Source organism: Amphiprion ocellaris, chromosome 17 (genome assembly GCF_022539595.1).
Source record: "Amphiprion ocellaris isolate individual 3 ecotype Okinawa chromosome 17, ASM2253959v1, whole genome shotgun sequence".
Classification (NCBI taxonomy): Eukaryota; Metazoa; Chordata; class Actinopteri; family Pomacentridae; genus Amphiprion; species Amphiprion ocellaris.
In genome coordinates this window covers 21,618,454-21,641,671 of record NC_072782.1, presented here as the reverse complement: position 1 = coordinate 21,641,671, position 23,218 = coordinate 21,618,454, and the positions used below count along the sequence as shown (strand labels likewise).

General features: G+C 38.3%; 1 protein-coding gene across 2 annotated transcripts in view; it reads left to right on the top strand.

The window, feature by feature from the left end:
- Positions 1 to 23,218, top strand: part of grk3 (G protein-coupled receptor kinase 3) — an 89,686-nt gene that overhangs the window by 9,363 nt on the left and 57,105 nt on the right. For both annotated transcript variants that reach the window (XM_055019082.1, XM_023266529.3), the window contains exon 2: positions 9,062 to 9,138. In XM_055019082.1, the coding sequence (XP_054875057.1) occupies positions 9,062 to 9,138 (77 nt within the window). The remainder of the gene's footprint in view (positions 1 to 9,061; positions 9,139 to 23,218) is intronic.

The following is a 23,218-nucleotide window of genomic DNA, read 5'->3' as shown; positions in this document are numbered from 1 at the left end:
CTTTCCAGCTGTTTTCAATAGCTGAGTTTAGCTAAACTACGAAATAAAATTGGCTTTTATCGTATAAACATGCATTTCAAGCTGGTGTGCTTGTACTGAAGGCAGAGAAAGGCTGCTCTGTGCTGCCTGAATATTTAAAAATGAGCATTTTTCTTTTCAAAAACCCTCAAGTGGTGATTCTGGTTGTTCTAACAATGTAATGCTAGCTGTCTTTTTCCTGCCATAAAGAGACAGAGGGCAAAAAATATTTTCAATCTAACTTTTTTGTGATTTCCTGCCTTTTTGGAGTTAAAACAACAACTCCCAATTTAGAATTTTCTAAAAATATAACAGAGCAACTTTACCATAAAAAAACAAAGCAGAAATTCTTCAAAATCAAAATAGGCCAACAAGAAAACAAGACTGTCAATCCATTTTCTAATGAAACTTTAAGAAACTAAATTTAATAACAATAGTGTAAAAAATTAAGGGGTTGAATGAAACATAGTAATAAAAACTATTTAATACATTAATTACTTTACATTCAAAGTGTTTATTACCCCACAGAAAAATGTGTTTTGGGGCAGAAATTTGAATGTAAACAAAGAACTACCCAGCTAGTTAGCTATTAGCTAACCCCATTAAATCGTTCTCAAGGGCTGTTCTTTTTCCTGACAAAAAGTTTAACTGAACTCTGACCCCAATTTATAATTCCCGACGTATTCATAAACAAGAAAATATATGGTTACCATCGATAATACAACGATATCTTAACAATTTTTGACTCAACTTTTCCGGGCAGGTGCATTTTGCTGCCGTCTCCGTTTTGCCTCAGCATGAAAACAAAGTTCCTTTCATCCCACCCAGTCACTTGAGATATCATTGAAAAGGCCAGCATGTCAGGCTTTAGTAGGGTAACTCAAATGAATCAACAGGTATAGGTCAAAAACAAATGTCCAGTACAGAGGACATAAATGAATGGGCCGGGTCTCAGGAGGGTAACTAGTTACCACTTGTGTATTGTCCGACAGCTAATGTAAGTCGATAAGAAATACAAATCAAAGCGAGAGATACACATTTTAAACCATTTCCTTAACTGATAGTCAGACATGTTAACAATGTATAGTGAAGTAATGCTTTTAATCAGGAGTGTCAAACATACGGCCCGTTGACCAAAAGCAAAGAATTACAGAGAAGACATTAACTGCAAATTTTACATTTGTAGAACTGTAAATTTTTTTCTAGACCTTGACAAGTCGTTTTGATCATAAAGTAAAATACTGTATCATTCAGTTCAGATACCTGAGACTAAATGTTTTGTGCCTTTTGTAGATACACTGTGATCTATCAGTTGCAATGAACATGTGGAAATGATAAACTGAGGCTTAATATTGTTGAAAGTGAACTTATTTTTCTTAAGAAATTTCAGAATGTTCATAAAGTTTTGTAAAAAAAGATAGTTCATTAAATGCAGACATTTTCAGAATGTACTTTTTGCACTAAGACAAAGGAAAACATTTGGAGTTGTGATTATTTTTAGGTTATTATGCTCTGATTTTACTGGTCCAGCCCACTTGAGACCAAATTGGGCTGTATGTGGCCCCTGAATTAAAATGAGTTTGATACCCCTGCTTTAATGAATAACGTACAGAATGGGTCGCTGGTGCTTAACGTTAGATTTAAAATCAGCTTGGTTGCATTAAGAGCAAATAAAGCAAACACCAGGTTACTGAATTAAACATTAAAAAGCAAAAAATAATGACTTGATTTAAAATTGCTATTAAATAATTGGCCACAGTTTTCAACACAGCAAACAAGCTGTATTCTCCCACAGTAAATCTCTTCACGGTGCTTTGATATTAGAATAATCCTCAGATCTCATCTACATGATGGAGTGACGTGAGTCCAGCTGCTGGAAACAGCTGCTCAGCTGGAACAGAGGGAATTTTTGCATCGGTTGGTTTTCCATGTAATAATTAGTCAGGTAAATGTGTGATTGATATGATAGTGTAGGGTTCTTAATCTTAACATTTAAACTGGTTGGGAAAATCTGTATCGTTAACCTTAAAAAAAAAATTTACAAAAGAAGTCTTGTATAAATAGTCCTGATTTGGCTATTGCTTCTCCTGTTACATTAATCTTTAGTTTACTGTTCAGTTTGCCCAGTGTGTTCCTCTTGGATAAAGTCAAGGATTAAGGGGCCTGTTTGACCACCTCCAAGTCAATTCTTCCTCAAACACTGGAGTCATTGTTCCACACATGAGACATGTGTACAATTGTCAGGGAGCATGCTACTGCCACACTTGAGTTACCATGACTTCTTGTCACCTCATAGTCACCTCTTGTCTTGTGTTTGAGCTGATTAGTCAAAATATTGGTAACCTGTGCGGGCCAGACATCGCAGGAAGCCGCCGTGCGCATGGAAGTATTAGCAGATAAGCGATTCATTTTGAAGTTTGTATTGAGACGGTGAATCAGGACAGCCAGTGATGATTTTTGTAATTATAATCTGCCAGTTCAGCTGAAGAATAAATGGTGCCATCGTGTTATAATCACACAAGGTGCTAAATCCTGAGAGTCACATTGTTACAACTGCTGCTTTTCAGGCAGAGAGCTCTATTTTTCTACAGAGAAAACACTGGAGCGTGTAGTTTTAGTGAGGATAAACTCAAACTAATTCTAAACCGTTTGAGTCCCACTGTGAATCAATAGGAAAAGGTTGCTCATGTGAAAGCTGTTCAGTTTTTCTTGTAGATGTCTGTTCACAACCCCTGAATCCACTTGATGCAGTCAGACAGTGGCAGCAGCCAGAAAAACAGGTTTTTAGAAAAACTAGTTTTCCTGTTAAAGACAGCAATTACCTGTCTAGAGGCTTAAATAAGCTGAAATAAGTGTTCCTTTCTGCTGCTCAGGTCATGTTTTTATTGGTAGACATCGACTCAGCATTCTTGAGAGATACTGACAGACAGCACTGACAATTGTAATGCTGCCACTGTGTGAGAAATACACAGACACAGGCTGAAAACCTGTAAAGAATCTAAAATAGATTTGAGACAGGTCACATCCTTGGCACTTGTCACTACGTGGCGTGTTATCAACACAGTTCAATTACATGTCCACAGAGCCAGCTACAGAAAGGCCAGTGACAACCTGTTAATATGTTAAATATTTACACATCTGCATACTTCCTGTAGTGTGAAATGGTCCCCAGTACAACACAATGCTGTTGCACTATCGGCTTGTACATCAACACCTAATGAAGACTGAGCATTTGTGGCATAAGCCTCTACACCTCGAAACCCACCGGATGGGTCGAAAGGCACATTATCAGTAAAAAAAAAAAATCAAAATGACACCATTTATCAGAGCCAAAATAGTCAGATTTTCAACTTAAAATACAAACAAATAAAAATTAACTAAATCTAAGTTTAAAGTTTGATTAAAATCACTTTAGTTGACATGTCTTATTTAAAAATTTGCCACTATAAATCATTTGCACCAGATCCTATAAAAACATGCAAGCATTCACACATAATATGCTTGTTAAAATTTGATCAAAACAATAAAGGGCACATAGGTTAGAGCAGATGGAGATACAACAGACAGTTTAGTCCTCTCTCCCTAAACCTGCTGATGGGTTTGAAAGGCATCCTATTTTAAAGAAAAACATCAAAATAACACTATTTATCAGAGTCAGAAGTTGTAAAAACTTTTTCAACTTTGCATGAACCAAAGCACAGCTTAAAATTCGAATTTTTCATTATCACGTTATACCACGTTATGATTGAAAGAATTTGCCAGAAATAAACACGGTGGCTCTAACCAGGTTGTGTAAGAAAAGCAACAAATTCTGAGCTCCTCGAGGACAACAGTAAAACATTGACTGACTGAATTGTGACCAAATGTCACGTGATGAAAATTGAGCAAATTTAGAGGTCATCTGCAGGCTGAGAAAGAGGAAACAACAAGAGAGACTGAGAGAAAAATTAAAACTTGATCAATAAGATAAATGCAGCATGGCTCAGAAACGGTAAACAGATGAGCAAGTTGTTGGAAGATAAATTTAGCATGGTGAAATATGTTTAAACAGTCTTTTTCCCTAGATTCCAAAAATAGAAATTACTACATTTCTGTAGTGTGTGGAGCCACCATGTTCCCCCACTATTAGTACACCTCAGTTTTAGTGAAATAAATATTCAAAGACATTTATACTGCACAGAGGACATTTCCTCTGTACTTCTAGTCATGATTGTTTCATTTCAATCAAGGTGCAGGACTTTATATGACAGAGAAAAATGAACCCACAGTGAAGAAAGATGTGACTGGAACAAGTAAAAAACTGCTTGGAGTTCCAGAGAGTTGGGTGGCACTGACCTAAAAACAAAGATGTGAGTGAAAGCTTTACTCAGAATGCTTTACACTGCATGCACTCTGACCTTTAACTGCTGTGCTCAGAGTTACTAAGACCAATATACAATGTGTGTGGGTTTTGAAACCCATTTCACCCACCTAGAGCTCAGAGTTACTGACACATTTTCAATACTAGTGTCACATCAAGCTAGTTGAGTATAAAAAGCAGATTAGCTGGTTCCGTCCAAGTAGTGATCATTTAATTTAAAACAAATGTGGGCTGTGAAATGTATAAGAATTTTAGGCGAGCATTGAAATGCAGCTCAGGCTGTGTAGCGAGGCATGTAATTAGGTCAGTTAACATCAGAAGGGTCTCCCACTACCAGGATGCTGCTTTGTCATCACAGAAATAGCTGTTGGGGGTTTAATAAAGGTCACCTAGAAGGCAGCATAAGGTTTATTGTATTATTGGAGCCTTTGCTGGAAAGTAAGCACACACTCATCTGACTGTGCTTGGAGCCGCCTCATACGGTTAGCATGTAGCGTGCTGTTAGCAAAGGGGCCCCTGAATAGCTTCGTTGGCAGAGATTTGAACATTGCTTTTTCATTACATTAGATTGTGTTTTCCTGTGTTCTTTGTCCTCGCTGTGGCAAATTTTCCTGTAAAATTCCAGTAAAAGACATGCAGCTCTGGTTACCAGTAAAAATTCAAAATGCATGTGGGTCATTCCAGAAATGGAGGACATTTGGGCTTCACAATTTTTGAAAAATAGACCTTCTCTTTTACAATTTTCTGCTATATATATATATATATATATACACGTCAATAATAGGTAATAAACTATCAAAGGCTTGGTTGGCTCAGCTGACACATCAACTTTTATTCCGTTTTATTTGTTGTCTGCTAACCCTACTCTAATCACAGTAACAGGGTTGCTAATCCATGCTAATGTTAGCTTCTTCTCAGGAGTAGAAGCTAGATATTTAGCTAGCTGTTACTGCTGACCATGAGGACAAACTTACTGATGGGAAAAAAGTAAAATTAATTTGTGTTTTCCTTGTAATATGCATAACAGGGTTGCATGAGGCAGAATGAGACATTCACTCAAGGCTGACAATGTTATGAAAATATGAGAAATAGAAGAGAGGACATAGCTTTGCTCTACATATTCTTTTGGAAAAGTGTTTGATAATGTTAATTCCAGCGTTTCATGTGATTCACTGTTTTCTTCTTTTACCAGCTAAAAAGGTTATGCTAACAGTTCATGTTGTGGGACACACGTTCCATGCATGATAATTATTACTGAAAAAAAATGTTCATTAAAAAAAGTTTCCCACAATTACAAGAGACATCAATGAAAAAATAATACCAAAAAAAGGAGATTTAAATTTCATTTTAACTGTTTTATTTGAGATTGAATTTGGTCAGCAGAGGGGTGGTACAGGAGAAAAATAGCTTTAGAGGTGGAACTCCAGACTTACTTAATATTTTAAAAAATATTTTCAAACATTCTTTTCTCCTAGTTTTTTTTAGATTTGGTCTCAGGACAAGTAAATTTACATGACAACTGCATGTCCTAGTATTTTGTACATGGATTATTTGAAATTTGATGGGTGGGACGTAAAATGTCCTCCAATTCTTGAATGACCCATATAGCACTAAGACAATAAAGGATAAGGCAAGGTAAGTTTTTAAGGATTGTTCATATTTCTTCAGCAGCATCAATGGATGGCAAATTATTGTCTGTTAAATGTAATTTGGAAACCAAGGAAAAATAAATGTTTAAAAAAAGGCCTATTATGGAGCATGTGTGTAAAATTAGCAATAATATTCTTAGCTGCCTAAATCAAGCTGTTCTAGTCTAAAAATGTTTTGTTCAAATCACACTGAAATTAACCGCCATGGAAATCTATTTGCCAGTACGGACACGCCAGATGTCTGGGCAACCACCTCCTCGTGGATATGATGGGCTGTTTATTAACCATGGAGAGAACATGTTTGGAGTTTGATCATGCAACTGAATTTCTTATTATGTACTTTCGGGTCTGTTCGCATTTGAGTAAAACTATAAAATATTTCTTTTCAACGATACTCTTATTGCTGTTGATGAAGTATCCTTTGTGGGTACTTCTCACTGTTGTTTTATCGCCCAGGTTTGGGACGATGGCACATCTGAGCATGTCTGAAAGGTGAAGCCTCCCTGCAGTTTGTTGATTACCGTTTGATGTTATTTGTCTTTGAAGCTCTGTGAGGGCCGCTCATAATGTGGGAAATGCACACCAGCGTTGGTGCTGCATTCATACAACCCAGCACTCTTGAATTCTCAGCGTCCCCTGTAGATAACATTGCCTTATTTATCACTATGTGCTGGCAGTCATTCTGTCACTCAAACTGCGCTGTCACAGCAGGAGTCTCTTTGTTTCCCGCTCTGCTCCGGTCATCTGCTCCCGTAAGCTAATGTTGATGTGTAAAGCTGCGGATGTTACTGAGGTTTGCTTTGGTAAGAGACAATGAAAACTGTTCACATCAAGCTCTGCGTGTTATCTAGACCATCTGGAACATTGTTTTTAGAAAGAAAAATGTCTGTTAGAGGTTGTTTTACCATGAAACAACAGACTGTTTACCTCCTTTGTGCTTTGATGGTGATGGAAATCTCTATAAAAAAGACATTTCAGTTAAAATGCGGATAATTTGCATGGCTGGTGTTGAAACTGCACTCTGGTACATTATTTAATTTTTTAATGCACCTGTGTTTTATTAGCAGCGCCATGACCTGCAGCTGTCTGTGCTGCAGACACTGTGTCACCCAACCTCACAAACCATGTATACTGTAGCGGAAGCTTTAACACCCCCATACATATTCTAATAAGCCATGACTTTTGCAGTAAATTTTACCCATCGTCTCTGTGTGGTGTCTGGTCTGAAGTAGTGAGGTTTCACACAAATAATCCGCGCAGAGTCAGCTGCTAATGATTCAGTGAAGCAAACAGGCCTTCTCCAAAAGAGGAACTGTTTACTTCCTAGCTTTTTGTTCCTGTAGCTGCAGTAGAAGTGTTGTGTTCACTGCTGATTCCCTGCAGACCCAGGTTACATTCATATCGCCCACTAACAGCTTTCATCTGCAGGGGTCCTCTGTGATTGTTTTAGGTGCCCAGGAGCCTCAGTTTTGGCCTTGGTTGAAGTGCGATATTGTTTGCACTGGATCAAATGTATAAACTACAATTACAACACGTCATTGCCTTTCAAATGGTGGAGCAGGTGTTTCTGTGAAGCGGCAGTCCCACTCATGTTGTATCACTTTTTTTGTTTCCCCTGTGGTTCATGCATTCATACATTCAGAATTAACTGCCTTTTCTGTGTTTGTATGACCAAGTTGTGGAACTGATTCACAAATAAAACTGCACCTGTTTGCAGGAAAAACTGTAGTCCAATCTGATCCAAACTAAACATGCTCAGTATTGGATATTGATCGATTGTACCTATGATCATTAGGATGGGCGACATGTACAATTGGAAAATTGTTGCTTCTGTCGTGGTGTATAAGAGGTAAAGTCTAATCCAATGTAGTACTTTTCAAATTCAGACCTTGTGCACACGTACATGGTTTATTACTCCGCCAATGAACGCGGGGGAGTAATGTAATGTAATGTGACAATTGGCGTTGGTTTGTCTGTTCGTCTGACTGTTAGCAGCATTACTCAAAAACGGACTAACGGGTTTTGATGACATTTTCAGGAAAGGTCAGAAATGACAGAAGGACCAAGTGATTAGATTTTGGCAGTAATGTTGCTTATAGTCTGGATCCACGGATTGGTGAAATATTTCTGTATCATTGCGAGATAGCGGCACGGCGTCACTGTAACTATGACTACAAGTGAACACTACGTCAGCTGCCTGCTGACGATCACATGATTGCAATCCTACTAGAAATCCACTGCTGCTGGCTTATTGGGACTTATCCTTCCAACTTTATACAAGGAACAATTGTTTAAATTGTGGGGGCTGTTTCCCATCAATTCCCACTGCCTGCTACATATTTAAGTCACGTGATTCGGTATCCGTACATAAGGTACACATGCGTAATACACACCTGTGCTCAGCGCAAGGTCATTTTGTTTGTGGGTGTATCTATATTAAATGACCACATTTTGTGTTTCCGTGATTTCTGATCATCAACAACTAATAAACAAATGCTGCATTTCTTTAAAAAAAAAAAAAAAAAAAAAAATACTGCATTTCTGACAAGGCCATATGGGGGAATGAGCAACATTGGTGGAGTACTGCAATAAGCAATAGGGGCAATAAGGCTCCAGTATTTTGCTTTGCACATGCTCAGTGTGTGTCTTCAGAAGTGTTTGTAGGTGGAGCCGTCCTCCTGCTTTCCTGTCGTGCATGGAGAGTGCTGATATAGTGTTAATGGGCCTATGGGAGGGGGTGCTAATTGATTGATTCTCCCTGCTCTCTTTCTCATTAACACCCGTTCCCTGGGTAGCGTGTATCTCTCCAGGTTCCGCCGCCACCTCCCAAGTGTCCCTCTTTCCTCCCCCGCCATTGAACTCTGTCAGGGGACAGGCGGCAGGGAGAGTCCCAAACCTGGGCCAGGATCTCAGGTGGAAGGTGGAGGTGGAGGAGGACTGACTCTGCTGGCATGCAGTAATGTTGCATGTGGTAATGGTGCTGTATGTTAACCTCTGTCTCCTTCCTCTCCCCACCACCACCTTGTGTTTGCAGTATTCGCAGTGTGATGCAGAAGTACCTGGAGGAAAGAGACGAGCTGACGTTTGACAAAATTTTCAACCAGAAAATTGGTAAGTTTTGATGTTTCTATTTTGTTAAAGGACAATATTTCACCCAAAGGAACCAGTTGAAACACATATGATCATGGAATTGCCTGTATTCAGTAGCACTTCTCTGAGAATTAAATAGAACAGTAGTAGAAATGTCATCACATACACAACCTGATGCATTACTTCCCTGAGCGTGCTCTCTATCTACACAGAAAAATGTCTTTACTCAAAGTGAAAATTATCAGAAATCAGCTGATGGAGGTTGCTCTGGGATGTAGCCTGGAAAAGTCATCAGCTGACGAAGGCTGTGAGATGTGTCTGTATTTGTAGCTTCACCGATGATGTCTTTTACACGCTGATATTTGTTCTCACGCTTAAAGAATCCAGTTATGATATATTTGTTAATGTTTTCACATAAATATTCACAAATTAGCTTTGATAAGGATTCTTAAATGAGTTTTTTTTAAAAGACAAATTATGAACAGCAACATGGATGGACTTGGGATTGGAGACTAATTCTAAATGAGCACAAACATTGTTCAGAGCTAAACCTTTTTTTTGTGTGTGTGTCTGCCAGCCAGATATGTCTGAGATGAGTCAATATCAGCTAAATTCTGTATTTAACTCTATGCTGGTCATGAATGTACGGCTGCAGTCTGGGACAAGAGCTGCTCCATTATTTATTAGGAAAAAGTCCAACAATTTTAAGAAGATCAGGAGTTGGCTCTGTCCTGATGCAGCATTCAATTCTCACACCGTGTCTTCATACAATATCCTATCATTGTTTGGCCTTTAAACCGTGTTGGGCACCACTGTTAGTTCAGCTGAGATATGTTTGCATGATGTCAGCTAGCTTAGCTGGCTAGCCTAAATGGTAGTTGCTCCTTCAAGGAACGCGGTGGAGTTATGTGACAATCGCCATTGGTCGATCTGTCTGTCTGTTAGCAACATTATTCAAAAACGGACTAACGGATTTGAATGAAATTTTCAGGGAAGGTCGGAAATGACACAAGGACCACATGATTAGATTTTCTAATCATACAACGACTGAGCAGCCTTGGCGGACTACTGCTTTCTGAGTGCTTTTCTTGCTACATATGTAGCCCTCTGATGGCCTTCACCTCCATCAGTAACTTAATAGCAAAGGTTGTTAGAGGCTAATCTATCTGTAAATGCTGGACTCTGAGCCGATCTGTTCCCGACACCGGTCACTCTGCCTCTCTATCACTGAAATGGAAAGCCCACTTCATGGTCCTCAGAGGATGAATCCTACTGACTTTGATCTTTTACTTTGCCTCTACTGTCTTCGAGAAGCTATTACTAATTTTAAAGGTGCAATAGTACATAAAAATCATTGTTTGTTGCTTTTAGCTTTTTAAAAAATTTATTGTACACTGGTTAACCGAACAGACAAAAAATGAATCCAAAATAAATTATTTTTAAAAATTCTTTCAAATAGATAAACTACTATTCAAAAGTTTGGAGTCATCCAGACAATTTCATGTTTTCCGTGAAAACTCACACTTTTATCCATGTGCTAACATAATTACACAAGGGTTTTCTAATCATCAATTAGCCTTTCAACACCATTAGCTAACACAGTGTAGCATTAGAACACAGGAGTGATGGTTGCTGGAAATGTTCCTCTGTACCCCTATGGAGATATTCCATTAAAAATCAGCTGTTTCCAGCTGGAATAATCATTTACCAAATTAACAATGTCCAGAGTGTATTTCTGATTCATTGAGTGTTATCTTCCTTGAAAAAAATACTTTTCTTTCAAAAACAAGCACATTTCTAAGTGAGCCCAAACTTTTGAACGGTAGTGTATATATTTAAGTAAATTTCGATAAACACTTCTAGGGTGAATTCTAAGAAATTAGCTAACCTTTCATCCTGTAACCTTGCATTTACATGGTAAATATTATTCATGCAGCTTGAAGCACTGCAGTTTTTAAGTATGTCCTTACATAGCCGCCAGCATTGTATTAATGTCGGTCAAACATACACTGTCTTTTGTTATTGATGGTTTTACCCTCACAGCCGAGCAGATACACTGTGTGTTGAATTTTGTAAATATTTGCTTGGTTTTCTTCCTCTGCAAGTAGCCTACTGTATGTGAACAATTCAGTCAATAGAATAATGACAGTTATTTCCATGAGGCACTAAGCACATATTGTAGATGTTCCATTAAAAATCAGCTGTTTCCAGCTAGAATAGTCATTTTCCACATTAACATGTCATTTAATGTTATCTTCATGTAAAAAAAAAAAAAAGATTTTCTTTCAAAATAAGGACATTTCTTAGTGACCCCAAATTTTTGAACGGTAGTGTGCATGTATATGTTTTTTCTCCCATGGGCTCATTTTTTATTGCAATATAAATTCCTGCACCTCTATGGAAGCGGTATGATCATGACTATGTTTCATGGCTGGAAGTAGAGAGAAGCCAGAAATGTATTCTGTGCAGTATGACACCAAAGAATTACAAAAAAAGGAGAAATCTTGAATTTCTTTTTTGACAAAAATTGAACATGGAACACCTGGAATCATTATCTACACCATTTTTCCAGGTGGCCACAAGTGTAACTGGTGCTGGAATAAAACGGGCACTGTACAAACTAGACATTTTACTACTTCCGTTTTTAATTGTCCTTCTTTTGTTTTGCTGGTGTTTTAAAGATAACGTACTTGTCCAGATCATTCTTATCTTGGCCTATTCACCTCATCTGCAGGCTGTTAACTGTAATCAGGTTCCACTTGAAATTATAGAATTTCCAGCCTGTTCATTGAATCTTCTTAACTTTTTTTTTTTTTACAAATAGTGAAATCTTTATAAAGTGGATTTAGATGTGATGGAGTGCTATTGAATCAGTCAGTGCTACTGCAGGCAGTGTACACCTGCATCTACTCAATATTACATCCAGGAGCCTTATATGTTAACGCCATTCTCCTCTTACTGCTATGTTTCCTACCACCATACCCTTAAAGCTGACTGGACAAACTCCACTGTTCACAAACTCATCACTCCTCTCCAAATTTTACCTCAATGTTGCCAAGATTACACCATGTAAATGTCATACTAACAGTATTCTTTTTAATTTATTCATTTTTGCTTCTGCCCAGAGCACTGTGAGACACAAATGAGTTTTTTTTTTCTCTATAAGTTGCACAGATGCCTCCTGTCACTCCTGCATGCAGAGTTATTTGTTGTGATGGTGAGGCAGCCTGGTTTGTGTTCGGCATCAAGCGCAGAGCGTCACGTTTCCCATATCCTCCTGCCCTCCAGTTGGTTGCAGCGCCTCGGTGCCGGCTCCTTCAAGTGTTCCCGTTCTGAGCAGGCAGGCTGTGTGCCAGCAGTTGTGGTGTACCAGGGGGACCACGGCCGCCCTGCAGGCTTCTTACGAGGTTTACTTACTGTTCTGTGCTCTCGGCCCCCTTGAGAGAAGAGCCTGCGTTAATTCTCCCGGACTCCTTCTCTTTGTCTTCAGCTCTCCTCTCTCCGCCAGACTTCTTGCTGTCTTTATGTCTCGGTCCAGTTTTATGACCTCATCTTTCTCCTCTGCTGTCTGCGTGGGTGTGCACATGCTTAGTCGACACCTTTGTGAAACCCCTGACACTCTGGCAATAATGTGATAATGCTCCAATAATGTTTTAGTGCTTTCTAGGTGATATTTGGGCCTGTTTCTTCATGATAGACAATAAAGCCTCAATTATACTCCCTTTAGAACAGCTGTGGACGCAGTTATTATACCACTTTCTTATCTGTCGTGAGGACACATTCCCATACATGCGCAATAGATAAGTGCCTATGTATTCCACAAGGGATGTAAATTTTGCAAAATTTTCTAGTGCATTATCAACTAGAAAAGCACTCAGAGAGCACAGTACTGAGCCAAGGCTGTTCATTCCTCCATATGGCATTGTCAGGAAGGCATCACTTTGTTGTACAAATGCAGCATTTGTTTATTAGTTATTGATGATAAGAAATCATGGCAGCATAGAATGTGACCATTTAATATAGATGCACTTACAAACAAAACGAGCTTGTGCTGAGCACAGGCGTGTGTTATGCGTGTGTATGTTATGTACAAATACCAAATCATGTGGCCTAAACATGTAGCGAGCGGCGGGAATTGATGGGACTCAGAAACACCCCCACAATTTAAGTAATTGTTCCTTGTATGATTTCTGACGAATAGGTCTGCAGCGGTGGATTTGTAGTAGAATCGCTGGACCAGCAGTATCTATGTTTACACATAAAACAGTTATTTGTCGAGGACAGCCAATGAAGAAAGCCTGGATTCTTCTCAGTAATATACAAAGTTAAGGACATTTACTGGAAGAAGTCATGTCAATTTTATGTTGATGTTTTCCCCTTAATTCAATATGTACATAATGCTCTTCAATTTTTTGGAGTTAACTGCCATTATAGTGCCAGTCTAGTTATTTAAATACAATTTTAAGTGAGGACTGAATCGTTTTTCTTTGAGAAATGTTTGAAAAAAGTTTTAATGAAATGTTTTAAGGGGAAATATTGCAGTAAATTCATTTGACAATGCAACATCCAACAGAGACGCTTATCTAAACAAATAAGCAATATTCTAAATAAAGATTTTGTGCAAAAAATAATTCTGAAATTGGCTCTTACAACTATGATTAAGGAGAGAGAGCTGCATGGGACATATCCGTGATGGATGAATATGACATCTATGCCGTCCACTTCAACTGTTTTTGATGTGCAAACTGCAAAAAAAAATGCAAAAAAATTCTTTCATTTCCAGGAAGTGCAATCCTATTTATGTATTACAACATTATCAGCAAATCCTCACATATGAACAGGCAACCGGTAAAAGCCTTTTTTGTTTGAATTGTTCTGAACTGCTACCTTTGTTTGCCCTACCCTTCACCTCTCTGCGTATCTGCCTCTTCCTTTGTAAAGTTCAGTTACACAACAGGTATAAAAGCCCTCCCTTGCAATGTGAATTCCTATAATGACATGTGTGTCAAGTCTCACAGTTTACATTTAAGTGCCTTTGGTCATTATTTGTGACAGGAAAACGTTACAGAGCCGAGTTTTAATCGTCAGCGCAGGGAGATGCTGCCAAAAAAGTGTTCTTTTGTCCTGCATTGCTGCTCCTTTCTACTCTTCTCGCTCAGTCCATCAGCAGATCTGAAAGAAGTGACAGTGCTGCATGAGGCGGCCCAACTTAGGGAAATTGCTGTGAGCTGGAGAGCACAACACAGAGCCGATGTTTGAATGGCAAATGGGTGGCTTTGCATGTTGCAGTAACAAGAGATAGCTGTCCAAACTGGCTCCAACGTGACCGTAGAGGTGTCCATGCAGCTGTGTAGCGGTTTTAGTAACGCAAACAAATAATGGTGCGACTTTGCCCGGACAAACAACTAAATCTAAGCTGAAAGTTAATTAATCCAAATCATTTTATTCTGCATGTCTCTTTACAAATTTGCAAAAGAAACTGTCCACTGCTCAGCAAAACTCTGTCTTGGAAATATGATTGTACTGTTGACCTGCCACATATTGCATGTAAAGAGTAATTTTTAATTTTACACACAATACAGCAAAACTGGGCAAAGTTCTGAGCAAACTCATTTACAACCAACAGTTTACTTCTCGTGAACCCCAAAACTGCTGATGAGATTGAAAAGTGTATTGTCTTTTAAAAAAAAAAAAATTCCATCCAAATGACACAATTTATTAGGGACAGAAGCTGTTAAAATAGAAAGATTTTGTCCTGAATTTCAGCTTTACATAAATTAATCATGTATGAGTTGTGGTTCCATTGGGCAAAAAAAATAACCAAATCTAAGCTTCAAATCTTGATTTTTCAAAAACACTTTATTCTACATGTCTCATTTACAAAAAAATGCCAAAAAGAAACCATTTACTATGACCAGATCAAGTAAAAAAAAAAAAATAAATAAAAAATCTGCACTGAGCATAGCTGAGAAGCCATGACACACACAGCTGTGACCAACAGTCATGGGACAAAACGTCAGATTTTTTAGATGAACTGAAAAATAAAACATACTGCATCAATAAAATAAAGGTGCAAAACTGGTACATGAAGGGACAAGTTGTTGGGAGATACATTCAGCATGGTGAAATATCTTTCAAGAGTTGATGTGAAAAAATTTGTTGTAAAAATGTTCATAGTTAGCCAAGGAATGCAGCGGAGTTATGTGACGATCGGCGTTGGTTTGTCTGTCTGTTTGTCTGTGTGTTCGCAACATTACTCAAAAACGGATCAAAGGATTTGGATGAAATTTTCAGGGATGGTCAGAAATGACACAAGAACCAAGTGATAAGATTCGGCAGCGATGCGACTTAAGTGTTTCCTCTAGGATTTTTTCCCAGCAGCGGCGCTGCTCTGCTCAGTTCTGGCCAAGTTTGCACTGTTTCCATAGAAGTGCAGGACTTTTGTTGCAGAGAAAAATGAAGAAACATATAAACGGAGCAAAAAAAATTACCTAGGAACTGCTTGGAGTCCAGAGGCTGGCTGTCTAAATACTGAATGTGACAATCACCACAATCTGCTCTGACATTATTTTAGTTTTAAAGCACATTTCAGTTACTTTGGTTCTTTGTTTGCATTCTTAAAGTAAGATCTCCCCTGTCACAGCAGGACAAAGAGAGACTCATTCATGCTTTAATAATCAGTCTGCCTCTATTACTGCAATGCCCTTCAGCTCATTTAAAATGCCTCAGCCGTCACACAGAATTGAGAGACTATGACACACCTGCCTTGTCTGACTGACACCGACTGCCTTTGTCGGCTCAGATTGATTTTTTTTAACCTATTATTTTACAGTCTTTGGAAATCTGTGAAGTGATTCTGGCACAGAACACTCGAATGTTTGGTTTGTATTACATTCAGATGCTGTTTGACCTGTGCCACAGAAATCCGAGTTGCTGGATGCGTCCAGGGATTCAGCTTACATGTTTGCCGTGTAAGCTGTGATTCATCCTTGGTCTTGCCCTGCATATGTTATATCAGAGCGTTTTAAGCCAACTCACAACTTCAGAATTGGACGTCAATTGAAATCAACAGTTGTAGCCAGGCGGAGAGTTTGCTTTTGATTTTAACACTCGTAGCAGGCCTTGTCCTTGAGCTCAACAAGCCTTGTTGACTGTCATGACAACCAAGGTCAGAACGAAGACACTGCAGTGCTGCTGGAATGTTTATCCTCAAGGGTAGACACACACTGTCGATTTGTGCATTTTTTTCAGTTAAAAAGCCATTTTGCAGCAATAAATTGCCAGAAGTAGGGCTGTCATAATATCAGATTTTTACTACACAATTAGTTTGGCCAAGAGAATTCACTATACCAATATTACTGCGATATCTATTGAAAATGAGATTTTCAGATGAATTGATCTTTAAGTTTGTTTACTGTGTTTTGCCTCTTTTAGGCAAAAAAAAATTACACTCAGCTCAGAGACTGTTAAGTCTGTTAAATAGATCTTGGTGGCAGGTTTTATAGGGGTTTTCCTGTACAAGAGTGTCCATTGCTCCAAAAAGAGATTTCAGCCAATTTCTCTGATCCAGACTATAAGCCGCATCACTGCCCAAATCTAATCACTTGGTCCTTGTGTCATTTCTGACCTTCCCAGAGAATTTCATCCAAATCCTTTAGTCGGTTTTTGAGTAATACTGCACACAGACAAACAGACAAACAAATCAGCACCCATCATCACGTAACTCCGCTATGTTCCTTGGCGGTAATGACATAAATCCTAAAATGCAGCACTTCAAAAAATGTAAATTTTTTCAAGTGTCCACAGTTGTTAGCAGTACTGGTAGCCCCTGCTGTAGATCCTTCCATTTTTACATCCTCTACAAACTTTTAAATCTACTCTGCGCATCAGCTCTGTAAATTTATTTCACCATGCTGAATGTATCTTCCAAAAATTTGATGACAACTAGCTCCTTTGTGTTTATTAAATGATCCTGTCTGTTTTATTTTCCTCTCAGTCTCTCTTGTCTCCCTGACTTCCTGATTGCTGGTCACGGCTTAGTTAGTCATGGCTTCTTGGCTCTCTTCAGGAATTCAGAATTTTTAGTTTTTTACAGGTTCTGGTACTTTTATTCTTGATGAATTTGTGAAGGAGCTGGGTGGAATAATGCGATCGTGATAAAAAAAAAAAAACCCACGCTTTTAAGGTTATATTTTTTATTCTCACAAATTAGAAAGATTTTTTTAATGGATTCATTGTGTTCTGTCGCTGTCTTTTAATGAAGATAACATGCCTTCCAAAGCTGCAGATAGGTTTTTGGGTTCAGACGGTTAATGGGGTTTCATTTACTCAAGCATAGCGGATGTTGTTCTTCAAATGATCAGAAAGTTGCAGGTATGAAAACCCTACTTTGTTTATTACATGAATCAAACATCTAAAAGTCCAGTCGCAGTTTTTTAAAATTTCATCTGGCGATTGCCCTTTACTGTCTTTGTCTGTGCATGAACTCTGCTGTCCACAGTCCTGAGGCCAGGAGAGAGCTGAAGGAACTGGTGTTGAGGAGATCCACCTGTCCTAGCATCAGCTGGTCAGTCAGTCCTGTGTGAAAGTCTGTTCTGAGAGGACTCCTCCTTGTGAAGTCCTCGGGTGAGACATAATCAGAGTCAGGCAGGGTGACATTATGTAATGGACGTTCTGTGAGCTCTAAATACAGCGGGAAATAGCGGCCACCACTTCACCTTGAATCTAGTTTTTATTCACATGTATAATTTTTCTGCAGGGTCATTTCAGATATAATCAGCCAAATCTCAAATGGTCCCACTGACCCCTCAAGAATCAGCTGATTTTTTTCCATTTACAGTAACTTTAGTATATTTAAAGAAGCCAGTCACAACTTTACTATAAAAAAATACTATTTATTGTTGAAATATGTAGTATATTTATTATTTAGATATAATTTATTTCATACTATAAACATTTTTTTCAGTTCATTTCTGCTTATCTAACTTACATTATCATTTGGAATCACTTAGGAATGTCCTTATTTTTGAAAGAAAAGTTTTTTTTTAATGACGATAACATTATATGAATCAGAAATATAGTCTAGAAATTGTTAATGTGGTAAGTGACTATTTTAACTGGAAACGGCTAATTTCTAATAGAATATCTTCATAGGGGTACAGCAGAGGCCCATATTATTTATTTATTTGTCATTTATTTCTCTATTAATTAATAATAAACAGAGGTGAAAATAATCAGTGCTCGGGAGATGTGCATTATATTATTACCCAGGGTAGTGAGTCCTATTTGATAATCAAAGTAGTAATCATTTTAATACTGCCTTAGCAAAGTGAATGTGCTCTTTGTTTGTCAGTAAGTTTTAAACTACCATCTTGAATTTTTTAAAGCACAGGCAAAGGACGGACTGATCCTGATGAAGACAGGCCATTGGCCATGGAGAAGGATGCATCTTCCAAGTGCCCTTCTAGTTTTTATGTGGGATTTGAAAGGAGTCTTCTTGGTGACGAACCCACAGAGCGTTATCGCCTAACTCAGTCTGCTTTCAGCTCTTTGTTTTGGTTTTACAGCCCACTACTTTGCTTTGTTTGAGTCTCATTTGGAGCTGTAGGAGGAAACTCTGGTAGAATTTGCAGACCAGGGCTGCACAGTGTATCGTTTCAGCATCCACACTGCGATCGGGAGATAAATTAACATAACGGCACATCTTTTTGCTGCTTGATACAAAAGGGAAACTTGCACAGTTGCATTTTCTATGATTTATCTTCGAGAAAAACCAGCATAATTTAGTCTGCTTTATGGATTCTTGGATACAAACTTTATGTAGGCTCCACATGTGCATAATGCATGTGAGACATTATTGAATTATTTCAACTACAGAAAAGACGATACTGACTGATCTTCTGTGCTCGACTAACTAGTCTAACTATTTAAATCAGCACCACAAAGCTCTGTGTGACGAGTGTAAAGTCAGATCTGAATGTCGTCCAAAGCAAAACACAATTTTGGATGCTTTTGCCAGTGTTACACCATATAAGAAATGTTATAGTTGATGTTTTCAGATTTTTAAAATCTTTTTTTAAAATTTGTTGCAGATACGCTTCCCTACAAAATCACCCCTAGTCATTTTAGAAAGATTTAGTTTTTTTTCCAAAAGAATTATTCAAGATACATGGTGAAAATTTCTGTATTTTTTCATATCACGATTTCAGTTTTATCCAGTATTGTTCCGGTCTGTTCCAGACAGTACTTGTAATGGTTTGGTAGCCTCAAGTCACTGCAAACATGACTTTTCATTAATGTCATAACTTGTTCGCCAAATCCCATCATTCACTCAAGTAGCCCAAAAAATTAATTAGTGCGGTAACCTAGTAGTTTCCACTGTTGTCAGTTTCAATCCTGTCTGCCACTCCTCACATCCCTTGTTATTACTCTGTCCTGTTTACCTATTACCTCTTTTAGAGGGTAATTGGGGCAGGCAGTTTAATTGCTTTTAATTACTGGTCGTGTAATGTGAGGCCGATGTAGACCTTATAACAAGAGTTACACTACCGCTCAAAAGTTTGGGGTCACTTTGAAATGTCCTTATTTTTGAAAGAAAAGCAATTTTTTTCAATAAAGATAACATTAAATCAATCAGAAATACAGTCTAGACATTAATAGGTTAAATGACTATTCTAGCTGGAAACAGATGATTTTTAATGGAGTACAGGGATCCTTATGTCAGAATTCTGTTTCTACAGCGCAGCATAACGCGATTTTCACCCTAAGTCGAAACTCACATACTGTGGCGAACAACCGGTAAATGCAAACAAAGCCGTCTTCCTTGTTTTGCACGGTGTGACCATGTATTTGTCCGCTCTGCTTGCCAACTAGTTCTTGCGCAAAATTTGTTTTAACGGCATTTGTCGGAATGATGTAACAAGACTTTCTAAATAAATTTATGGGAGATAGCGACGTAACCATGAAATGCCATAGATCGAGGACGTTGTAAACCGAGGACCTGCTGTATCTACATAGGGGGACAGTGGCCCATTTCCAGCAACCCTCACTCCTGTGTTCTAATGCTACATTGTGTTAGCTAATTGTGCTGAAAGACTAATTGATTATTAGAAACCTTCTGTCATTATGTTAGCACATGAATAGACGTGAGTTGTATGTATATATGTAAGCATGGTTGTATAAATTCTGGATGGCCACCAAATGCAACATCTCTGCTTTAGCATGGCAGTCAGGAGGAAAGATAATGGTGTGAATGTGTTTTTAAACGGGACAAGTTCAAGCTAAAGCAAGTTTCATGGAAAGCAGTAACTTAAGTTTGCTGCCATAATATGAAATATTTTTTGTGAGCTTTGATAAACCACTGACTGCTTCTGACAAATCACCTCCTACAGAGGCCAGTGTTGTAATCAACCTCTATGTCGCACAATATATTTTGATAACTGCATTGTTCATTTCTGAACTCCAAGCAGTTTCTGGGTATTTTACCTGTGAACGCTTCCTGCACTTTTATGAAAACAGCACGACCATGGCTAGGAGTGGAGAGAACTGAGAAATGTCTTCTGCACAGTATGACACAGTTAAAATACCATAAATTGTAAAACAGGAAAAACATTGAATTTCTTTAATTGTTTATTTTCCAAAATATGAAAAAAAAAACAAAAAACGCAATTATAATGAACAACGTTTTTCAGCAAGTGTCCATAGGTGTTAACAATACTGGAACTAAAATGGTGACCCTACTTACTTTAGGTGTTTACCTATTTAATTTATTTCCGTCCTTGTGTCCTCTCTGCTCTTTGTAAACTCAGCTTATACTTCACCTCAAATGGGCCTCAATTTTTTGTCACATGACTGTTGGTCACAACTGAGTCACTGAGGACTTCTCAGTTTTGCTGAGGAGTGCAGAGTTTTTTTGATTTTCTTACAGAATCTAGTGCAGATGGTTTATTTTTAGCCAATTTGTGACTGACATGTAGATTAAACAGATTTAAATGAAATATCGTGATTTGGTCAAAAATCTTTCGCTGTTTTATTTATGTATAATTTACAACATCATCAAAGTAACTAGATATTATGCGTATTAAATCATTGTAAAATTATGAATGCATAGGTTTAAGCTTCGTAGCAGGAAAAGTAAAACGGTGTAGGCTGATGGACTGAAAGGAATCCATATGCAGAGAGGATTATTGACAAGTTGATTAGAACTGCTGTCTTCTTCATCCGTTTTCTAATGTTCCCCCTTTCTCCGTTTCTTTCTCTCGCTCTCTCTCCTCTTGGCATTCTCCCTTTCCATCTGTCAGACTTCTGGAATGGATGATGGAGAGTTGTGCGTTGCCTAGTAACTGTGGTTGCCACAGCAACCGCGCCAGAACTGCTGCATTTGCTTGTCAACAGGGAGAAATGAAATTGATTAAAGGGGGAATAAAATAGGTGATGAGAATTGGAGAGAGTTCAGATGGGAAACAAATGGAGAGGACGCCGTTAAGGGAGAGAAACAAACGAGAAAGAGCCATTCGCAATCACAGTTTCCCAGAATGCAGCGTTTCTCCTAGAGGCCAGCATGTGTATGTCAACAGACTGTCCACGCCTCCAGTCCTTCTCACGTCTGTCCTTTATTCATCCATCATGATTCACACTATCTTCACATCAAAGGAATTCGCAGCCAGTTGGAGTTACTGAACGCTATCAAATACAGATTACAGGAGCTGCCACTGATAGAATTAGAGCTGTATTGTGTTCAAAAAGCATGTCAAGTCACACTATTGTGCTGTCCGGTTTTTATACAGCAGCATATTAAATAAACACTGTATTACATGCTGCAGACATGTAGTTGTATTTTAAAACATCCTCTATACAAACAATGCAGCTTTATTATTCAAGAAAAAACACCAGAACATGCTCGCTTGTTTCAATGCTCAGTTCAAATAAAAACATTCTGAATAACAAGTCGGTACAAACACAGAGTGAAAACGCCTACCCAACACAATAAGGTCAACACCTGTAAGTCTGTAAGATTTACTATGGAGTGAAGAATCCGTGTCGGCTGGGACCAAAATAACAAACACCTAATGTGTTCGACTGAACCGAACCACAAACTGCAGCTTCAGAAGTACATCTGGTCAAATTCCAGGGCTCCAGCTGCTGTAGCCGTGTTCATGTTCCTTTGTCCACCTCTGTGTGCACAGCCAGCAGTACAGGGAAGGAAAGCACGCTTATTTATATAGCACCTTATCATATACAGAGGTAGTCAAAGTAATTTACAGGCAAAGGTAATACAGTACTGACAAGTTGAGTAACACATATTTTAAAGGATAATTTAAACTGATTGGCTAAAAACAGCAGTAAAAGACAAAAGATAAGAAAAATAAAAACTATCCTTAACACCAGATTCTGCCAAAAACTAAACAGTCTGCACTTCTCAGCATGACTAATCGTCCAACTGATGACAAAAATTCAGAGAGTTTCCAGATTAACTGCAGGCTGCTTTTACACCAAGCAGGTAGGAAATGACAAGAGGGGAAAATAAAACATACCATAACAGTACAAAAAAAGTAAAATATATACAGCATGGCTTAGAAACAGTATACAGAGGATCAACTTGTTGGAAGATACATTCAGCATGGTGAAGCATCTTTCTGGTTAGGTGATGTCTTGAGTTTTCCAGAGTGTTGCTAACACCTGTGCACAAAAATGTTACATGGTGAGTCATTTTCCATTTTTATGAAAAATTCAAAACCCACAAAATTCAACTTTTGATTGATCTGTTTTAGAGTTTATGTCATTACTCCACCAAGGAATGCAGCGGAGTTATGTGACCATCGACGTTGGTTTGTCTGTCAGTCTGTCTGTGTGCAACATTAGTCAAAAACAGAATAACAGATTTGGAGGAAATTTTCAAGGAAGGTCAGAAATGACACAAGGACCAAGTGATTAGATTTTGACAGTGATGTGGCTTATAGTCTGGATCCGCAGATTTGTTAAAGATTTCTCTATCATTGAGAAATAGCGGCACGGAGTCACTGTAACTACGAGTACAAGTGAACACTACGTCAGCTTGTAGCGATCCTGCTACAAATCAACTACTGTGGACCGCAAAATTTTG